Source organism: Canis aureus, chromosome 10 (genome assembly GCF_053574225.1).
Source record: "Canis aureus isolate CA01 chromosome 10, VMU_Caureus_v.1.0, whole genome shotgun sequence".
Classification (NCBI taxonomy): Eukaryota; Metazoa; Chordata; class Mammalia; order Carnivora; family Canidae; genus Canis; species Canis aureus.
In genome coordinates, this window is record NC_135620.1 from 75556088 (window position 1) to 75578937 (window position 22850).

Sequence of the window (22850 nt, forward strand, 5' to 3'; positions counted from 1 at the left end):
TGTGCTTCAAAAAACAAAACAAAACAAAAAAAATAGCAACAGCAACCAAAAAACCAAAAACATATTTACTATTATTCACTCACACTCATTCATTCACTCGCTCATTCAGAAAATACCATGTGTACAAGGTCGCCATAATTCGGAAAAGCCTGAACCCAGGAGCCCCTAGTGTCCCCAAAGCCAGCGGCAGCCCAACTCCCAGCAGCTGGCCGTGTGGCAATGGGAGGAATCCACGGCCCGGCCCAGAGCGGAGCAGCTCGGTCCCAATAAGCCAACGACCCCATGCTCCTGGCCCAGCAGATCCAGCGGCTCGGCTCCCAGGACAAGTGATGCATTTCCACAAGAGCTTTCAGCCAGATCCTTGGTGGGTCAGCCCGGAGAGGTCTTACCCCCCGCTCGCTAGGCGAAGCTCTGTGCACTCTGGTGTCCCACTGGAGCCCCGCTGGACTCCCCTCTGTCACTGCGCCTCCGTGAGGCTCCAGGGGTGCTAGGGAGCTCACCAGCCTGCCGAGCTGCCGAAGTGAGGGGAGGTCTCGTTGCAAATTCCCAGTGTACGGCACAATTACCGAACACGTGTTTAGGAATGAATGGACAACTACGGAGCCACAGACTGTATCCTCTAAACTGGGCTTATTGTTCAATATATATTTAAGTTAATTATGTGACTAAAATAATAGTTTTCAAATATGTTTCAAGCAGGACACCTCTCTGAAACAAAATATTACAAGAAACCCCAGTGCACTGGACAGATACAAAACGAGTTACTCTGATTAAAGCCCTACCCTCGGCCCCCCAGCCTCACTCACCACAGGAGTCCCTCAGGATCTGGGGCTCTCACAGCAATGAAAATGAATGAGCTACTGCTAGAAGTGAGGACGTGGACGAATCGCACAAGTATATGGTGGGGAAGGAGGCCAGGCGCCAAAGGGTGTGTGTATAGTGTACGATTCCATTCCTATAAAGTTCAAAAATGGGCAGAACGAAGCACAGGGGTTTTATCCTGGTGGAGAAGGATAAGCTCTGGGAGCACAAAGGGGACTTCTGGGGGTGGGGGTGCTCATGTTCTGGTTTTTGATCTGGATGGTGGCCCATGGAACCGTGTGCGCTTAGTGAAAAGTCATCATGCTGTACACTTAGGAGGGGAACGTTTTCCCCCAAGTGAATTACACTTCAAAAGTCTGCTGAAGACGAATTAAATAAAAATGATCACCTCCTGGGAGTCCTCAGGGCCTGGCGGGTTCTCAGGGCCCAGCCAACAACCGGCTGAGAAAGCACCAGGCTGTGGTTTACGGGCCCACCCGGCCTCCGGTACCAGGCCCCCGGGCGCCCTGCAAGCTTGACAGATGACAGGTACTCACGAGGCTTTGATGAGCAGCTGCTCTCTCTCCTGGAGCTCCCGCTTCAGACTCTCTACTTCCACCTTGAGTTCGATGTTCTTCCGGGCATGATCAGGAGAGAAAAGGAACAGTGTAAAATACGGGACCCATGACTGTCTGCGGTGGGGAAGCGGCTTTCAGCACAGACTCACTTACAGGATGCTTCTAATGGGCAGATGCTAGATTCAAGACCTCATTAGCCTCAGGGCACAGGGAGAAGGGAATTATTAAACACTGGTGGTCTCCAAAGAAAGCCCTGGATTTCTCAAGACTTGGAACAATTATGTAAATTCTCCAAGCTTCTAACAGCCAGTGCATTCAAACACTGAGGCATAAATGTCATACAAGTGAGGCTGATTTAAAAATTGTTTGCCCTCCGCCAAGCAAATTTACAAGCAATTCTGCAGTTTGCTTTTACCATTCCAAAGCAATTACTTCTGGTTGTTTACAATCATGGCAGTGGGAACGTGGTACAGCTTCAAAAAAAATAAATAAAACCTGTGGACAGGTAAGTGGGAGGGCACATCGCTGCCCACCTCGTTTCAGTGTAAGATTCCAGGGCTCTTAGGAAAGAGCCGCGACTGCACGGGGCAAGGTGTCTATAAGGACTCCAGCGCTCTCCAGCCAACCATCCTAGTCACACATGGCCTCGGGCTTCTAACTCACGGGAGAACCCGAAGACTGAGCCTCCGGCAAACAGGCTGCAATGTGAGACAGCGGGGCAGTGGGGGGCTTCTGCCCAAACTGGTCCACGGATGTATCCAACAAAGCACTACAGGAACTCACGCTGTGGAGACTGGCCTCTGAGTGTGTAGTTTGCACGGGACTGCTATAAAACCAAGATTTCCCTGAAATCTTGCTCCTGTTTTCATAATTCACATCAATTTTACATCCTACTCCATAATACATGCTTATTATTTTAAACAAGAATCACATTCCCAGTAAAATTTACAATCTCAGTGGACATGTCTCCCACCTTTCTGCCAACAGCCCTAGGGGCACGAGGACCCCAGCATGAGAAGCCAGCCAGAATGAAAACCAATCCGTTAATGAGGACATGGGTTCAAATTCTGCCTCCCCTCCTTATACCAGGAGGAAACCATCCCAAGTCAGTGGCTGCTCATTTACTCATCCTTTCACATCACAGAAATATACCAATCACCCGTAAGAAGCCAAGTATGGGGCCATGCGCGGAGGACACGGTGGTACACAGGGGAGACACAGCCCCCGCCTTCCGGCTAGCATCAACTAGGAAACTAGAAGCACGAGCCTATAATTGTCCTTGGAAATACAAGTCCAGTAGGTAAGAAAGCAAAGCTTCTCCTTTCAGGCCACTCATGCGTCAAATGAACAATATAAGCCCCCTTGACGTGGGGGATTTGAGGAGCAAACGAGCTAACAGATGAGAGGAGCCTAGCAGACAGGGCTCAAAATTGTTATTTTCTTCAGTGTTAGCAATGGCAACTAAACAAGTCATCTGTGAGGCCGAACATTTTCTAAAAGAAGCTGATCTTTGCATAAAGGACACTGCATGCCAGTGCATCGGTCTCCGACTGGTTTTGTGAAGACCCTTCAGAGGATAACTCATCTGCTCTAAGAAGGGCAGAGAATTTCTAAGTAGGAACTGACACCAGATAATCTAAACTGCTTTCTGACGAACTAACTGGCACCCCAACCCATGAATCTAAAAGGATGGAGGGCTAATGTGTCCACTAGTCTATTTTTCTCAAGCCCAATACCTCAAGTTATAAACTTACACATGTGGCAATCAGTATCCAAACCAAAAATCAAGATCCCAATTAAGCTGAAAATGGAATATCACAATAAAAGAGAATGAAGAAGTTCTTAAACCACTAAGGAAAGATATCCAAGATACTGTTAAAGAAAAATGCAAGGTGCAGAACAGAATGTGCCTGCATTTCTGTAAAAGGGGGATTTATACAAACACACACACACACACACACACTTGCTCGTATATAAATAAAATTCCTCTGCATAAATAATTAATAACATTGGTTAGATCTGGGGAACTAGGAGACAAGGATGGATGAAAGTCTTTTAAGTGTATTCCTTTGATGCTTTTTGAATTTTGAGCCATGTACACTTATCTAAAAACTTGAAATAAAAGTACAATTAAATCAGGTCATCTAAGCAGACTGCGTAAAAAAAAAAAAAAAAAAAAAAAAGCTAAACAGCATAGTACAATTAGGTCAGCAGGCCTACATTCAAAATCCACCTCTCATAGTAGCTATACGACATCAGGCAGGTTACTGATCTTCCCTGAACTTCAGTGTCCTCTTCTGCAAGATGAGGATAATCTCCATTGCACAGGGCTGTCTTGAGAATTAAAATAAGATGTACAAATGCCCAGGACAGTGCCAGACACAGAGCAAGCAATTACACTTTGGCTCCCTATCGCCCTAGAAGTATGTAACCATACTTACATATAAAATGTTTTAGGCTATTGGTTTTTCCTTCAAACTGTGATTGCATCTTCACTCCCTTCCAGAAAAGGGGACACCCTCATTGCCTTTTCACTCTCACATTAAAGGGGGAAAAAAAAAAAAAAAAAAAACTGTCTTATGGGACAAGGGAGCTTTTTAATTCTTGCAAAGGCTCAGAAGTACAATACAATCCCTATTCAAGCCTGTTTAAGTTCATGTGCTAACCCCAAATAGAGGTCCTTCTTCCCCTTCAAAAGTTTCTACTGGTGCAAACTTCAGAAGAGAAAAGATGGAATAATTCCCAGGCCAAGGGCTAACCTATTGGAGAAAGCCAAAAAATGGGCACTGAAATATTGTTTATACTCATGTCCTTTCAAGAAAGCCAAGTTCTGTTTTCTACTTTGAAGGCAGAGGCCCCCAGGTCAAGACTTCAGACGGAAACAGACGTTTTTCTGACAGTTACAAGTACGTCCACGAGGAACACAGAAGAGTCACAGCACAGAAAACTGACAGTCCTAACTCTGGGCTGCCAAGGGAAGCTCAGTAAGACAATGATGACAACTGTCAAGCACTGACTGTGTGCTGGGGCTCTTCATCTGTCATCTCGTTTTAATCCACACAAATAACTCTGTGACAGAGGGATTATCACCTCCCTCTGAAAGCAAGCCCAGAGAGCTGAGGTAACCTGCCTATGGCCACGCGAGTTAGCTGGTAACAGGAATTACCTGGAATCTGCAACTAGTTGGTAACACGACTTACCAACTAACACGAGTTACTTGGTAACAGTAGTTACCTGGACTCTACAATTCCAAAGACATTTCACCACTTCACTGCTTTCATCTAAATTATAAATAATTAAGAAAAGGCAACTGAGATAAATAAAGACAGTAAATCAGAATTTGGATTTTAAAAAGGGAGAAAAGATTCCCTTAAAATTAATCTCGTATCTCTTTGCTTAATATTAAGATCATCCTATTGTCTTTATGCTGCCCATAATCAATTCAAATTAAATGAAAGCAGCTCTGTCTATTCAAGCTAACTGAGAACAAATATTAATCAAATTTCTGCTGGGAAGGACTACAAGCAAAGACACCGGGGGTGGCAGTGAGAAGTGGGACCTCACAGTTTTATAGATGTGTTCGGTGGGGCCATCAAATTCCTGTTGCATTCTTTCCTCCAGGAAATAGATGCGGAGCTTTAGATTAAAGTTTTCTTTCTTCAATTCAGTGATTTGCTGGAAAATAAGCACAGAAGGGTTATCGAAAGCAAGGTCTAAACCATGGTGCCTGCATTAATCCCCATAGCTCCTAAGGCTACAAATGTACTGAAATGTTAACTACAGAAGACTTACCTCTGCTGCAACTGTACCAACCCAGGAGTAAGTGGTTCTCACTAGCCAAATTTAAGACAAGCTGAGCACTGGAATGGATACTGACTGAGGAAAGAATTCATGTCTCCACACTGATAATAAGTAAGGAAAGAAAGAAAAGAAAGAAAACGAAAGGAAAGTATGAGGCAAATCTCTTCTTTACACAAGAAATCCAGTTAGTAAATGTAGAAGCATAAAAGGAGCAGAAAAATCACCATTCTACAACCACTATGGTAACCACTGCTTCAGGTAAGAATCAGCAGTGCTAAAAGCATCAGATAGAAGATCATTGGAGAACATGCTATTCACCCAGCTTCAGATATTACCCCACAGATGGCTTATTAATTACAAAAGGAAAAGATACTGTTACTATTTATCTTAAAATTTACTTATTTGAGAGAGAGAGAAAAGAGAGGGAAGTGGAGGAGGGAGAAAGAAAATCTCAAACAGACTCCTCCCACTGAGGAGCACAGAGCCTGACATGGGGTTTGATCCCGTGACCCTGAGATCATGCCCTGAGCCAAAATCAAGAGTTGTATGCTTAACCAACTGAGCCACCCAGGTGCCCTGGTATCATTACAATTTAGAAATCCAGTAGACACTACTGGATTTATCCCTAAATCAAGGGAATATATATATATCACCAGTGGTGGGGCAAACCGACATACTGTCCTTCCTGAAATAAATCATTGAATGCAAGCAATTTCATTTAAAAAGTTCCTGCCTGTCACTTTTTCCCTGCATCAGACAAATCCAAATATAAGGACATTTGCAAAATAACAGGCTTGAACTCTTCAAAAATCTTAATGACAATCTTAAAGTAAAAATGGTTGGGGAACTCTTTTAAATAAATGGAAGTAAGGGAGGCACGATTACGAAGTGCAATGAAATCATACAATAAATACTGAATTTAAAAAAGCTCCATAAGGATAAGTGGGGGGATTGAATAACAATTTTGCATTAGGTAATAGTATTATGATTTTGCAAGAGAATGTCCTAAGAAAAAGATACACACTAATGTCCTTAAGGATGCTGTCATATGTCTGCAATTAATTCTCTAATGAGTAGGGAGAGACAGAAAAAAAGAATAAAGCAAATGTGGCAAAATATTAATCAATGAATCTAGATGTAGAACATATGGTTGGCTGTTGTGCTATTTTATAACTTTCCCTAGGTTCACTTTACTTATTCACGGATATGCCCATAGATATCATGGGTCATAAAACAAAATTTAACAAATTTAAAAGAACTGAAATCAAACCATGTTCTCTGACCATAATAAACTTAAGCTAGAAATCAATAAAAGAAAGAAGCTGGAAAATCCCCAAATACTTAGAAATTAAACAACACATTTCTAAACAATCCACGGGTTAGAGAGGAAATCTCAAAGGAAATCAGAAGATATTCTGAATTAAATGAAAATGCAAACATATCAAAATTTGTAGGATATAGTTAAAGTGGTGACTGGGGAAAACTTATACTGTTAAATGTGTTAGAAAACAAGAAAGGTTTGGGGACACCTAGGTGGCTCAGCAGTTGAGCGCCTGCCTTCGGCCCAGGACATGATCCTGGGGTCCAGGGATCGAGTCCCGCATCAGGCTCCTTGCATGGAGCCTGCTTCTCCTCCCTCTGCCTGTGTCTCTGCCTCTATCTCTGTGTCTCTCATGAATGAATAAATAAAATCTTAGAAAAGAAAAGAAAAGAAAAGAAAGAAAAGAAAAGAAAAGAAAAGAAAAGAAAAGAAAAGAAAAGAAAAGGTCTCAAATCAACAATCTAAGTTTCTACCTTAAGAAGCTATAGTAAGAGCAAAATAAACCCAAAGCAAGCAAAATGACTGATATGCTAAATATAAGGGCAGAAAACAATAAGATGGAAAGCAGAAAAACAACAGGAAAAAAATCTATTTAAAAAGATGGTTCTTTCAAATGATTGATGAAATTTATATACCTCTAACAAGACTGCAAAAAAAAAGAGAGAGAGAGAGAGAGAGAAGACATAAATTACCAATATCAAACAAAAGAGAGGTTATCACTACAGACCCCTCAGCAATTAAAGGGATAATAAGAGAAAAATGCATACCACTCTATACACATAAACTGGACAACTTATATGAAATAACACCATTCTGTGAAAAGCATAAATTATCAAAATTCACTAAAGAAAAAAATAACCAGAAGAATCTTGTATCTGTTTTATTTTTTTATTTTTATTTTTATTTTTATTTTTTGTATCTGTTTTAAAACTTGAATATGTAGGGATGCCTGGGTGGCTCAGTAGTTGAGCATCTGCCTTTGGCTCAGGGTGTGATCCCAGGGTCCTGGGATCAAGTCTCACATCGGACTCCCTTCAAGGAGCCTGCTTCTCTCTCTCCTTTGTCTCTGCCTCTCTCTGTGTCTCACTGAATAAATAAAATCTTTAAAAAAAATAAAAGTTGAATATGTAATTAAAACCCTTCCAGAGGGTAGCCCGGGTGGCTCAGCCGTTTAGCGCCGCCTTCAGCCCCGGGTGTGATCCTGGAGACCCAGGATAAGTCCTACATCAGGCTCCCTGCATGGAGCCTGCTTCTCCCTCTGCTTGTGTCGCTGCCTCTCTCTCTCTCTCTCTCTCTCTCTCTCTCCCTGTGTTGTTGCTCATGAATAAATAAATAAAATCTTAAAAATAATAAAAACCCTTCCAGAAAAGAAAATTCCAAAACAAGATGATTTCAGTAGCAATTTCTACCAAATATTTAAAGAAGAAATAATGCTATTTCTACACAACCTTTTCCAGAAAACAGAGGTATGGGAACTTTCCCACTTCATTTTATGAAGGCAATATTACCCCAATACCAAAACCAGACAAAAACATTATGAGAAAACTATAGATTAGGCCATCCATGAACACAGATGGAAAATCCTCAACTAAATTTTAGCAAATAAAAAAATACAATACATTAATGCATCATGAGTGGGATTTATCCCAGGAATCTAGGGCTAATTCAGCATTCAAAAGTCAATTCATGTAATCCACCAGACTAAAAAACTAAGAAGAAAAAAATATATACAATCGTATCAACGGACACAGAAAAGCATCTGACAAACCCAACAGCCACTCAAGATAAGTAGTCAGTAAACTAGGAATTAAAGGAAACTTACTTAATCTGCTAAAGGGTATCTACAAAAAGCCTATACGTTTACAACAACATATTCAATTAAAGATGGAAAACATTACTCCCCTAACATTAGGAACAAGGAAAGGACATACACTCTCACAATTCCTATTCAACACTGCATTTGAAGTCCTACACAGTGTAATACAGTGAGGCTGAAAAAGGATAAAAGGCCTCCATTTTGGAAAGGAAGAAATAAAACCATCTTTATCTGAAGACAATATGATTATTTATGTAGAAAATCACAAGGAATCTACAAAAAAGATCCCAGAATTTGTGAGTTTAATAAAGTAAATATGCAAATATCAGCATATTTCAATAAATTAGCAACAATTGAAAACTGAAGCTTTTTTACAGAGCATTTTATAATACCTCCACAAAATGTAAATTTATAAATATAAATCTAATAAAACATTATGTATCCGTAAGACCACAAAATGCTGAAGAAATCAAGAACCTAAATAAGTGAAGAGATTTACCAAATTCATGGATTCGAAGACCATACAAAAAATAAGGATGTCAATTCTCTCCAAACTGGTCTATAGATTTAACATAATCCCAACCAAAATGTCCACAGGATTTCTTGTAGGTAGAAACAAAGCTGATTATAAAATTTATATGGAACAGTAAAAGAGCTGGACAGGTGAAAACAACTTTGAAAAAGACCAACCAAACAGACTACATAAATAGACCCATGCAATTACAACTCATTGATTTTTGACAAAGCTGCTATTAACCTTAAAAATGAAACTGCCAGTTCTTGTAATGGCAAAAGATGGGTTTATTCAGGAACAGCAGAGAACTGCGATCCAGGACAAGCAAGCGGTAGCAAAACTTAGGCCAGTCCAGAGAACAGAGGCAAGAAAGGCTGTTTTACAGAGGGAAGGGGGAAGTCAGGAAGTCCGCCCACTGGAGTAAACCGGGAGCCGAAAGGGAGGTGGCCTCTCATCGGGTGGCAGTCTCTGGTTGGCTGCGCTGTTGCCGGGGCACTAAGAAACCTTCCTTCCTCCTGCTGCCATAGCAAAGCCCTATCAACGTATGGCTGAGACTGACAAGTGACAGGGCTGAAAGCTCCCTCTGCGGGCCTCCAACTCCATTCTAAACAAGGTTTGCCCTTTATTAATTTTCACAGTTACAAACAGAAGTTAGTGGAGAAAGGATAGTCTTTTCACTTTCGACAAATGCCATGGGAACAACTGGACATCTATCTACAAAATAATAAACCTGATCTAATGATTAGACATCTATTTACCAAAAAATGAACCTCAATCTATCACACGTTAAACAAGTATTAACTGAAATTAGATCCCAGATCTCAATGTAAAATATAAAATTATCTAACTTTTAGAAGAATACGTAGGGGGAAATCCTTGGGACCTAGAGCTAGGCAGAGTTCTTACTATAACACCAAGGCCATGATCCATTTAAAAAAATTTCTTATCAAAAAAAAAAAAATTTCTTATCAATAAATTGGGCTTTGTCAGTATTTAAAACATTTGCTTTGAAAAACATTGTAAAGAGAATGATTAGACAAGCTACCTACTGGGAGAAAATATATGCAAGTCACAAATCCAACACAGGAACTGTATCTAGAATACATAAATAACTCCCAAAATGTAGTCATAAGAAAACCATCCAATTAAAAAAAAAAAAAAAAAAAGAATAGGGCAAAAACTTTCAAAGGAATTTCAGAGGGCATACAGATGACAATCACAAAAAAAAAGATTTACAACATCTTCAGTCATTAGGAAAACATAAATTAAAACGACAATGAGTTTTAGTACCTATCAGAATGGCTAAAAAATTTTTTTAACTGAGAATACCAAATGCTGATGAGGATGTGGAACAAATGGAATCCTCATACTCTGTTGATGGGAATACAAAATGGCACAACCACTCTGCGTAACAGTGTGGCAGTTTCTTACAAAAACAGAAAATCTACACTTACCATATGATTCAGCAATTCCAGGCCCAGGTATTTACCCTAGAGGAATGGAAACCTACATTCACCCAAAGACCTATACAAATGTTTATTAGAGTTTTAATAAGAACCATCAAAACCTGGAAGGACCCCAAATGTTCTCCAAAAGGTGAATGCCTAAAGTGTATATCCATATGATGGACTAATACTCCGTAACTATGATACACACAGCAACACGAATGAATTTCAAAGACCTTACAGTAAGGGAAAGAAGTCAGCCTCAAAAGATTACATTACTTTGTGATGCCATTTATAAGGCATCTGGAAAAAGAAAAATTATAGGGACTGAGACCAGAGCATTAGTTGCCAGGGGTTTGGGGTAAAGAGAGGGTTTGACCACAAAGAGACAACACATGAGAATTTTTTGGCATTATGGAATGTTCTGTATTCTAATTGACGTGATGGTTACATGAGCCTATAACTGTACACACACATACCAAAAAAGAAAAGATATATATATATATCTTGATTATGACACCTTACATTTGTCACCGCTCATCCAACACTTAAAACTGGTGAATTTTGTTCATGTCAATTATATCTCAATAAAGTTGATTTAAAAATAACTAAAATGAAATATAGTAAAATAGTAATAGCTGTACTTGAATCTTAATACATCCACATTGGAGTGGTTTTCCAGAATTTAAAAAAAAAATCATTGGTAAGAGCATATAATACATATTTTTATGACTGGATAAAAGAAAATGCTAAGCAGATTCTGCATCAAACTGTCCTTGGCTCTCTTGTTAACACTTAAGTTTTCAGTTTTGTTGCTAACAAGAACAGCACCAGAAACAATTGGTAAGTTCATTAAAGCCTCCCTTTAAATGTTTTAAGGAAACAGCACATAAAACATTCATTCAAACAAAAAAGTCTACTGCACCAGATGCTTCCTATAAAGAGAAACCTTATTCTATTACTCAGCTACCAATAAAATATTTATGGAGGTTGCTCAGAATACCTGCATTGTATACACTGCTACAATTCTTAGCACACTTGAAAGAATATTTGTCCTATTTATAGGTAAAGGAGTTTTAAACAAAACAAGAGAACAGTAAATCAGCCTTGACAAGGTTAATGCAAACCCCAGACGGGCCCAAGTGAACCCAATGAAATACTGGCACCATCCTTCCCACAACAACGCCAGCCCCGTTCTCCACTTAATCCCACTTTCCTCATGAGGTTCTCTCTAAGTCCATCACGTCGGACGGGGGACCCTTCTAAATGTTTCCACCAGCCCTCCGCTCTCTTCATCACAGCACCTATCGCACTGCATTATGGCAGCTGGTAATCTCTTCTAACCAAGTCATCTCCGAGAGACTGGGAGCCACACTTACCTTGTACGTTCTACTCTGAAACGTAAGAGACAGTTACTAAATGCCCAATGGCTGGCTGTTTGGACACATTTAAGAACTTCTTAGGGCACCTAGGTGGCTCGGCCACTTGAGCGTCCAACCCTTGGTTTCAGCGTGGGTCATGATCCTGGCGTTCTAGGACTGAGCCTCACATCGGGCTCCACACTCAGTGGGGAGTCGGCTTGAGATTCTCTCTCCCTCTCCCTCTGCCCACCTCCCCATTGACTTCCTCAGTCTCTCTCATTCTCTCTGAAGGCAATGTGATGTAAGGAGAGCCCCACAGGCCTCAGATTCAGGTCTGGCTCACATCACACCACTGATTTAGGACCATCGCTCTTAGAACTAAACTCCCTGCCACAGGCACAGAGAGTGGTATGGTCTGGCCCCCGCCCCCGCTCCAGCCTCATTACCATCCTTTCCCTCAGGTACCAGGTTCCCACCTCACCGGCCTCCTCTCTGGTCCTCAGGTACGCCAAGCCCGTCTGTCTGCTCAGCCCTCCCTGGAGCACTTGTCGGGTGCTGCGGCCCCATGCTTTCCATCTCAGCTCAGAGGCCCGTCCAAACTACCCAATCCAAAGTGGGCCCCATCTCTATGATCGCCAAGTCACTCTTGAACACATAACTTAATTTTCTTGCTAGAACTTTTCACAATCTGCACTCCTTTATTTACATATCTATTACTTATTATCACGCTGATTATATGAATATATCCCACTTTTTGAGGATAGGGGACACTATCTATCTGTTCATGGCTATTTCCCTTGAGGCGTTAGCATGGTGTCTGGAATGCAGTGGATGCTCCATCAACATCTGTTAAATGAGTGAATAAATGGATGAATGAATACAATCCAGACCACCCTACTAGGTGCATGACCTTAGTCAAGCTCATTTTTGTGTGTGCCTCAATTCCTTTTATAGATTAAAGGAATACCTATCTCAGAGACCCACTACAAGATTAAAAGAAATTGATTGGAATTTTTGGTATTGTGCCTAGCACGGCATAAAAATTTAAGATATATTAATATTCTTGTCATTTGTATTTTTTTCCCCTTAAGAGGATCAAATTCAGTAAGAAAAAAAAAAAGCCTCAAGCTGGAAAAACTGAAAACAGCTTACCATACAGGAGGAATAAATACCCCTAAAATAAAACCCACCAAATACGACTTAGAAACTTAATGCTGAAATGTAAGCTAATACACGGGCTGTACTTTGCCACACCCCAGCCCTCAGAACCCCAGGACTGCTGTGGAACTGCAGACATCCGAAATGGGAATCATCCCAACGTGATTATGGGTGGTGCCTCCCAAAGCTGGAGGGAGGCTCAGTGGCAGGACAGATTCTGAAGGAGCCGCTGTAAGTCTGGCTCCCTCCCACCCCCACTGCCCGTCAAAAGCCTCCCCTGGCCTAGCGCTCCAGTCAGGAAGGGAAGAAAAACAAAATCCAGTAACATAAAAGAGAATCAGGGCAACTCCAACCAGGCCCACCGCTCCCGAAACCTAAACAAGGCTCCTAACTCTGGTGACCAGTTTCAGCAGCCTGCAAGCCTGGGACCCCAAAGCTGAAGCTCACCACACCCCCCACCCCCAACCCTGATCATCTGGGCTCAAGGCAGCAAGGGCTAAGAGCAAGGGCCCTGGGGTCACTGGAAATAGACTGAACTCCCAGTGCTACCACTCGTGAGCCATGTGACCTCGGGAAAATTATTTGACATCTTTGGGCCACTGTTGGCTCATCCATAAAATAAGGATAAACCTCAGTTATCTCATGGGAGCGTCGTGGCAACGGCAGGAGCTACAGCTCCTGGCAGAGCCGCACACTGGGCAGGCAGGAGACTGAGGACGGCTTTTAAAGGGCTCCTGTCGGGCAGCCCGGGTGGCCCAGCGGTTTAGCACCACCTTCAGCCCAGGGCGTGACCCTGGAGTCCCGGGAGCCTGCTTCTCCCTCTGCCTGTGTCTCTATCTGTCTGTCTCTCTCTCTCTCTGTCTCTCATGAATAAATAAAAGTAAAAATCTTTTTAAAAATCTATAAAAAATAAATAAGGGGCTCCTGTCCCGCTCAAGCACTCCATAAGCAGGTCTCCGGGCCACCATCAGGTTTCTTTCATGCTCTTTGAAAGTCCTCCCAAAAACCACGACCTCTTGCCGCCCCACGTGCATCTCTGCTTCACGGCACTGCCTGCGAGATCGATTTGCCAGCAGCTAGGCGAGGTTCGTAACGCGAGGCCGGCACTTTGGAATCAGTTTCTGATTCCAACACTCTCACCCTCGTGTCCTCAAATCACAAAAAGAGTTACTAGGCAAACATCTGCTCATCCACAAACAATACTGCAGCCATAAGAGAACTTAGGAACTGAGCCCCACGCAAGACCTGGAATGGGACTCCATTACGAAGTCAACTCTTCTTACACTCTTCAGCCTCGTGCTCTATCTCACACATTGTTCATGTGGTTGCACAATTACAGGAGATTATCAGGTGAAATGACTGCTCCAGGTTCCACTGGACCGGTCACAGCCGACCATCTGGCCGCTGCTCTCCTGGGCACTCCTGGATTCCGGTCTCGTGGAAAGCACACAGGCTCGACGTTGCCTTCTCAGAGGTTCTCCGCGCACCACGCTCAGGCAAGTCATGTGCTCTCTCCAACCGCGTCTGTGGGACACCTCCCTCGGGAACAGGTTGCAAGACCAAGAGATAACATGTAAAATATCATCCCCTTGCTCCTAATTTCTCACAATTGTACACGATGTGGCAACAAGCAGCTCCACGCACAGCTTTTTCCTTCCACTGGGTTGTCTCCCCGGGACAAATGTCCCCGAGACCAGTATTGGGCTCAAGAGGAATACCGTGTTTACGACCATCCAATTCTCTTTCTAAATGGGCTTCAAAAGACTGTGCACATGGACACCGCCCGGCCCAGTGCCTAGCCGGGTCCCGGAGGGTGAGAACACACGGCGCTCCATCGGGAGCAGGGGGCCGGGCTGAGCCCTTAGCACGCGTGCCCCCTGCCCTGGGCACTGAGCACCCCCGGCCGCCAGCCACCCGCAGGCCCGTGTGAGCACAGCAGCCCCGGCTCCCCTGCGCAGCCCACCCGGCCGGCACTACTGCTCGCTCTCTCGCGCCCCCACCCCAAGCCCGAGTGCCCCAACCACCGCCGCAGCCACCCCACCTGCTCTCCACACCACACACAAGGGAACCCCAACGGACGGGTCCATGTTCTCAGAAAAGATGATACACTGATTTAGTCAACAAGTATTTATCAAGCGCCCGCCATCCTGCAGGTGAGGTGCTGAGAACCAGGGGTACAGTAGAAGAGAGGCCCATGAAGCAAATGCACAAATAAAACACATAATTACAGTCATAAGATCCACAGTGGAGAAGTGCTGAGTGCCTGTTACCAGAGAATGGGGGTCTCGAGCGAGCTGGGGAAGGAATTAGGGACGGCCCCTCCATCGAGGTCACTTTAAAGCTGAGACGTGAAGGTTGGGAGGCCTGCCCTTCAAGGACAGGGAGAAAGGGGATTCCAGGCAGAGGGAAGGGCACACAAGAAGGTCCCACCCATGTGGGTTGGTGAGAGCGGCCCCTGCAGGACCACGGGGGAGCCCAGCACACAGGCCAGGACTCTGGGAGCCACTCCACCAAGCTCACGGGTCACGTAGTGGCAGAGCAACACCGACGGCCCGACCCTGGTCATTCCCCAGTCCATCCGTACCTGCACACCATGGTGCCTGCAAAGCTTCCCAGGCAGCACAGACGCCGGGGGTGTGGATGACGGGGGTTATTCTCTGGTCATAAGTGACTCACCACAGACAGGTCGCACAACACAGCTGGCCGTGCAATCCTCCTAGATGAAACACTGAATTTGACCAACTGCCTCAGCTAAGACCAGGAATTTCCAACAAAAAGGAGTAAGAGCCCGGCTACAAGAACACCAGCACCTGAGAGCAGGTGGGTGCGAGACAAGAGCAGCAGAATTTACCCTAAGGGCCTAATCTCCTAACTATAAAATGACACACGCAGGAGGATACTCATCGAAGCTTTGTAAGAGTGAAAAAATAGAAACAACCTGGACTGTCCCACAGGAAGGGATTATGTAAACTACGTTTCAAGCCCTTCCCTTACTTAGATCCAAGTCTCTACCAACTACGGGTCATTAAATAATGCTGTCCACCAGTATTAACAGGGATGGAAAGCTACGCAGGTCATTCCCTGCCCAGAAGGTCACAGAAAAAGCCTGAATCAAACTCTTCTATGTAAGGTAAGATAGCTACGTGGACTAGATACGTGGATCCAGGTTCTGGGTCTTCCCCACTCACCCAAAAACTTCTGCGAGTGACAGAGAACCGAGGGACCCTGGAGTCCAGGGTGCTCACACCACAGCACAGCTCCTTACGGGACGCTGCCTGCCTGGCTGCTCGGGGGCAGCGGCCCCACCACATTGCGGCTGGGAAGGGCCAGCAGCACGGGCCCCCCCGAAGGTTAAACGGCCCGGCCGGCGCCTCTCCCCGGGCCTGTGCTCCCGGTGACCGTCGCCTCAGCGTGTGAAGGTACGAGACCACGGATCGCCAGTTTGAAGACCCAAAAGAAGGCCGGCGGCTGTCACCCACTGGCGCCAGGGCCCGCCCGGACAGCGGAGGGGGCAGGAAAGGCTGCCGTGCGGAAGACCTCCTCCCAGCCTCCCTGGGCTTCAGACGCCTCTGGGCCAAACATAGGGACGGGGTGAGCTCCGGGGTCGGGGACCCTGCCCGCCTTCTCGGCCCCTCCCGCCCACAGCCCGCTGCCCCGGCGTCACCCCCCAGCAGCCCCTCACAGCCACCACCAGGCTGGCCGCTCCCTCCTCGCACCACCAATCCCGGGCTCTTTTAGGAGCACGATTCTGGTCCTTTCCTTCCCAGGCTAACTTCCACCGCCGGCTACCCTTCATCTTCAAGACAAGGGTCAACCAAGGCAGTGTAACACAGCAGACCCTCGACCCCTGCCTTCTTCAGGGGCCTCGCAGGTCTCAGGACCCCCGCCGCAGCCTCCCTCCAGCCAAAAGGAGCTTAGAATGCCCTCAACTCCCTGCACCCTGCACGCCTCTCGCGGCCCTTCCCCGCCTGAGTCCCTGTGCCTGGGATGCTCTCCTGGTCCTCTCACCTTGGCTAATCCCCACCTGTCCCTGATGACCCATCTCAAGGAACACTTCCTCCAGGGGGGCTTCCCTGCATTCCCCCCCCGCCCCGTGCCCCCAGCACCCTCCTCACCTCTCACTGCACTGTCTTCCTACCCATCTTCCCAACCAGGCTGCGAGGCTCCCGCCAGGGAAACTCACCGGGTCCCCATCTACCACGGACTTCCTAGCCCCCGGCCAGGCACAGGCCATATATATTTGAAAATATTTATCACTGAACAGATGAATTCTGAGCCAAACCAGAAACCGGATGTCTTGCTAGACCTTAGCTAATAGACCCTGACGTTCAGTTTCCCAGCGTGAGACCAGCCTAAGAGGAATCATGAGTCTCCCTTTAAATCAAAGGTTACTCTAGCCCTTCCCCAATATGCACGCTGACGGTAACATTAGCGTCCGACCGATGCCAGGAGCATTTCCGGTAAGCATCCCACAGAAAGTTCAGGCCGCCTCTACAGACATCGTGCACTTACTGGCTCAGGCCAAACGGAACATTTCAGTGACTCATAAAGACTTGAAAGGGAGACACTGAGAACACTGTGGTCATTTCAATTTCAACAGCAGAACTTGCTCTGGAAAATGCTACAATAAAAAATATTAATGCCATAAAAACCGAACAGCAGCCGAAGGACCACAGTCATAAAGAAAAAACATAAATCCTAAAACAGATCAGCATAGGAGGCTCCCTCTCGCCTTCAAGAAGAAAACAGTGTTTAGGTCATCGGGAGCCCATCCGGAGAAGGGCGCCTTGAACCACGTGGCAGCGGAGACAAAAGACCGCGGACATGACAACGGAGAGGAGGGGGGACCGCGAGCAGCAGCATGAACTCGCGCTCCCACCTTCCGCTCGTTCAGGTCCCACCTGGCCCCCAGCAGCAGCAACTGGTGTCGCGAGTGGCAAAGACAGAGGACAGAGGGGAGCCCGTGAGGAGCGAGCCCCGGGCGGCCCGGCTGCAGAGCCCAGGGTCCCCAGCAGGCTCAGGTGCCCCCGAGAGCAGCCCCGCCCATCACTTCCTGCGCCTCGGTGTCTCCTACCCACACCGACCAGGGCTTGACTCAGCCCGAGAGTCCTCCCAGCTCAAAAGGCAGACGATAAGAGGTGCAACTTTTATCTCAGAATCCTGAGATTCTGTTAAGTTTCTCCATCTAGAAACAAAATTCAGAACTGTGCCCTTCAGAAATTAAATAACTCTGTATCTTGCGGAGCTGCTTTTCTATTAAAGTGACGCGCGTGAAGAGCTGAACATTTCAAGTGCCCAGCTCAGAGCAGGAGCTCAATAAACAGCAGCTATTATTACTCTTATGATAAAACAGAAACAGCCATTTAATAGCAGAGCACGTTTTAATTATACACGATGTGGAATAATCAAATCTCATTTGTTGGAGGCCCCAGACCCCACAGCATAGATCGAGTTGTTCAGTTGAAATTAGAACAACTCAAAGCTCAGAAATTACTTGTTTCCATTAGAGATCTGACAAGTCATTTCTTCAATTGGTCACTGGTGGTTTGCAGATAACTATTAGCAGTAATGAGTATTCTAAATTAAATCTGGAGACAGTACCGCTCTGTTCTGTAAAGACAACTGGGGGGAGAGAGACATCACTGTGGAACGTCCTTCTCTCTGTCCTCCATCTCTCCCTGATAAATATCTCCTGTGTCTTGCATGCCATGGATTTCATTTGGCTACAAATGGAGAAGGGTCTAATTCTTCCCGTGATAAATGAGAGCGCTGAACAGGTAACTTGTTAAGGAGAATTGGAATTGGGAAAATAACCTTATTTCCCTGCTCCTTGACAACAAGCCCCCTCCGCTAACAAATGAAAGACACACTGCTGGAAGACAGCGAGCGAGGAAGCCAAATCCATCACCACGTAACCCATCCTCGGACGCTCCGTTCACAGCCCCGCGTACGGGCGCTCACGTCTCCTGCAACAGCAACAAGGATGGAGCCTACAAAAGGCAAGGCAGTGGCACAAAGCAGCGGGAAGAATAACGTTCTGGAATCCTTAAAAACCTGGATTCGAATCCCAGCTCCGCCACTCGAGTACTATGTGGCTGTGAACGATCCCTCCTAGGCTTACGAGGTCGTATCTGTAAACCGGAGATAATACACAACAGCTCAAGGGGGTACAGTGAGGATTAAACAGGGACCACTAAGAACATGCCTTAGGTTACAGGGAAGCCCCATGCTGGGGACCCCAGAAATACACCAGACTCCCCTGCGCCGGGCAGCGCCGAGCGCACAGCTACCGCGCGGCCGTGGAGCACGCCCCTGCCTGGCATCGCCTGGCATCACCTGGCATTGCCTGGCATCACCTGGCAGACTGGCAGCCTCGATGCCTCTCGAGAGACACAGCTGCCTCCTGGGCCTGACGGCGGCCACACACAGCACCTGGTAGGGAAGGGGATTTGGTGTCTCCACTTACGTTTTCAAAGTCCTTCATGTTCCGTGCTCTGGTGGGAGACACCGTTTCTTCTGACACGTCTGGGAGCACTATAAAAAGGGAAAACAGACAGGAAAACAGCGTGGTATGCAAACTGCCCAGCACCCCTATTAGGGAGTACAGCCCAGAAAAGGAAAAGGAAAAAAAAAAAAAAAGGCAGGAGCAGCTTTCGCGGTCTATTCTGCTGGCATTTTCTGCCTGTTGTGATTTGCTGACTGGAGTCTAGGGAAAGCTCTAAACTACTGTACTTCAAATATGTACAGATTCCTTCAAGTGGCCTCAGTGTAACATGTCACAGAACGAACCCAGAAAACGCACTGGGCGAGTGGCACCGCCGCGTGTGCGGGTAACGTACGTCCCTGGCCTGGTCACATAGTCACTTGCTGAGCAGGACACGTCTGCGCGTGTCAGCGCGTGAAGCATATCTAACTGGCCGGGGTTGGCAAACTTTTTCTTAAAGTGCCAGACAAGAAATATTTTAGGCTCTGTGGGCCCTATCCAAGCCTAAAATCTGTCACAACTCGTCAGCTTTTCTGCTGCAGCACGAAAAACAGCCACAGACAACTCAGAAGTAAGAAGCTGTGTCCCCGTAAAAGTTTATGATTTTCAAAAGCAGGCAGCAGGCGGGAAGTCCTCGTCCCTGCCTGAGGGCGACTATGGACTTGGCCAACGCCCAGAGCTCTCCACTGCTCCCTCCTCCCTTCCAGCAGCCACCACGCAGCCACTCTGAGCCCAGCACCATGTGAGGTGCAGGGGAGAGAACGGGGAAAGGGACCGTGACCCTGCGCCCAGCTCTGGATCTGGGGCTCAGACACAGAGTGACCACCTGACACCACGCTGCACAGGCTGCCCGGCGCTGTCGCGGAGCGCGGTGGCCCCACACAGAGGAAATGCACGGACTCCTCCTTCCAGCAAACACGCGCGGAGGGGGGCCTACGCTCTGCTCGGCGGCGACATCAGGAAACACACGGAGCTCATATTCCAGAGAGAGAAGACAGACAAGGAACAAGATAACAGGACAATCGCACAGGATGTGAGGAGGTGGCAAGGGCTACAGAGAGAACCTGAGAGGTGCAGGACGGGAAACATTCAGGGTGGGGTGAGGATCGCAATTTTAAGTCAGGGGCCAAATCAGGATGGTCGCACCGAGAAGTGCCACCCGGGCAGACCCGAAGAGAGGCACAAAGCAAGAAGGCGGGAGGGGGGAGGGACAGGCCCTGTGCGCGTGAGAACCAGCCCACGGGACTGGACAGCGATGGGGGGGGGCACAGGAGGGGAGGTACATGAGGTAGCTCGTCTCAGGATGCGAGCCGCAAGGGCCCCCCACAAGGGTAACGTGCCTGCACCCAGGCGTCCGCAGGCGGAGAACAGCCCGAAGGCGCTGCAGGAAGCAGGGCAGCAGGGGGAACACTGCAGCAGTCCAGGAGGGGACCAGGGGACGGGCGGCCCAGGGCAGGTGGTCAAGTAGGCGGGGCACAAGTGGTGCGACCCTGGAAGACCCTGGAAGCCGTATGTCACCAACAGGAACAAACTGCAACAGAGAACTAGCGAGGTTCCGAGAGGAAAGCACAAGTGAGCGAGGGGGGAGACGGTGGTGCCCTGCGTGTTAGCGAGGCAGCAGGCAGAGGAAGGCAACCGAAGAACGAACTTCAAAAGCAAAGGCCCAGAGGTAGGCCCGGCGACCCGAACCACTGGGCACAGAAGCGGAAGGAGGGGGATGGGGGCCCACCCTTAGGGCCCCGCATAGCAGACAAAGGGCACACTCGCTCTTCCCCAGTCCTCAGATGGGCCCTGCTCCGCCTCTGTGCCTCCCTCCCTGCCCACCCCCTGCCTCCCTCCTTATGCCCCTCCCCCCTACCTAGGTCCCACTCATTCCCCAAGTCTTAGCTCCATATCGCTGTCTTAAACTCTTGCCCGGCCCACCTCCTCTGCGCCAGGACACACCTCCCCCGCACCCCAACCTCCCAGCACCTCGTTCTCTTTGTTCATCACATTGATCATACGATTCACCAGGACATTTCCGTGCTGGACTCTCTATTCCAGGCCTGGCCGTAACCGTGTTCAAGGCTGATTCCCAGCACTTAGCCCAGGGCTTGGCACAAAGCACTGCGCTATGGGCTAACGCAGAAAGCAGTCCTGGCGGTTTTCCACGCCTAACTGCCTGCGTGCAGGGACAACAGACACTGCGTGATCCGTGTGCAACGCAGAAGTTACCAGGTTCTGAAGGAAAACCTGAGGGGGCCGGTAAGTTAAAATATTCTCTAGAAATAAACCTCACGACCCTGATACTGTCTGTTCTACAAACTTCTCCCTCCTGCCGGCTCCTCACTTTGAGGAAGAGGGGAAAACACACAAGTCCCAGTATCTCTAAGGTATGTTACAAGGCAAATTATGAGCACTTCCCATAGGTACTTAGGACAGCGCTTGCTTCTTTCAGAAACAGAAGTCATAAAGGACGCTCCGCAAAAGCCAAGCTGCCCCCCGAAAGTGTCCTCTAATCCGGCCTCAACACAATGGCCCGCTTATGCACTCAGCGCGTGTCCCGCGGCCTAAGCAGCTACCTGTGTCCCCGGGGGCCGCGCAGGAACGTGCTGGGCCCCCAGCCGCCCGGAGGCTCACCCAGGCGCCCCGGTCCGCAAACGCTGGCTGAACCCCTCCGAGCCCGGCAGCGGGGAGCAGAGCCCAGGAAAGCTGCCCGGGGGCCTCAATCCCCGGCGGGGCTGGGGAAGCGGGAGCAGCCGCGCGGTGGGCAGAGGGCCTCAAGGCCCAGCCCCAGGCTCGAGGCCCGGCCCGCGAGGAAGGCCGGCGTCGTGCACTTACCAGCGTCTCCCAAGCCGGCTCCGGGGCCGATGCCGTCCACCTCGTCTGGCGAGCCGCGGGCGAGGCCACTAGGAGAGAGCACGTGCAGAAGAGAAGCGTCAGCGTCCGGCCCAGGGCTGGGGGCCGCCGGGCTGCACGGGCGACGACGCGCACGCAGCGCAGGGGCAAGAGCTCGGGCCCTGGGCTCCCACCTTGCGGCCGAGTGAGCTTCAGCGAGTCCCAGGATGCCCGCCCGCCCGCTCGCGCCCACGTCGCGTCCGTGTACCGTCTAGTACGCGCTGGAAGCGGAGGCGCTGCGCCAACTACCGGCTGCGGACGCTCCTGAGTCTCCCTTTCCCTGCTCCTCCCTCGACCTGTAAAGATGAGCTCACGTCCAGGGCATGGGCACGTAGGGTGCGCCCAGTAAGTGGGGACCATTGCTTTGGTCTTTACTGTTCGTCGTCGTCACTAACGTGTCGGACACAACCAAACATAAAGCTCCCAAGAAGCAGGCACCAATTCAGACACTTTAAGAATGTCCCACGAAAATGCAAAATCCACTCATCAAGAGACTTTACTGGTTGAATCATAAACATAGGTTAAGTGAGGATCTGGAGACACTGACAGAAAACTAAACCGTAACCGGAGGCTCTATCCCCGCCCACGGGGCCCACACCTCCGCGCTGCCCGTCCCCACCCGAGACCCGGTGAGGCCCGGAGGACCACGCTGCCGGGAGAGCCGCGCGGAGCCGGAACCGGGCGGCGCACTCTG

At 47.8% G+C, this 22850-nt stretch overlaps 1 protein-coding gene and 1 long non-coding RNA gene across 12 annotated transcripts in view; one reads left to right on the forward strand and one right to left on the reverse strand.

Annotated features, from left to right (window-relative positions):
* The window catches only part of CDK5RAP2 (CDK5 regulatory subunit associated protein 2), a 153323-nt gene that overhangs the window by 123153 nt on the left and 7320 nt on the right, over nt 1-22850 (reverse strand). For 8 of the 11 annotated variants that reach the window (XM_077913110.1, XM_077913108.1, XM_077913111.1 and 5 more), the window contains exons 2-5: nt 22100-22167; nt 19262-19329; nt 4944-5054; nt 1359-1435 (exon numbers count right to left, since the gene is read on the reverse strand). In XM_077913110.1, the coding sequence (XP_077769236.1) occupies nt 1359-1435; nt 4944-5054; nt 19262-19329; nt 22100-22167 (324 nt within the window). Of the gene's footprint in view, nt 1-1358; nt 1436-4943; nt 5055-5171; nt 5282-19261; nt 19330-22099; nt 22168-22850 lie in introns of those variants that run through there. The other 3 variants (XM_077913113.1, XM_077913115.1, XM_077913114.1) reach the window with 3 other exon arrangements.
* Nucleotides 19963-22015, forward strand: LOC144321813 (uncharacterized). The gene is made up of 4 exons (XR_013387328.1): nt 19963-20350; nt 20804-20948; nt 21323-21523; nt 21717-22015. It is a non-coding gene; the product is annotated as an uncharacterized LOC144321813 (long non-coding RNA).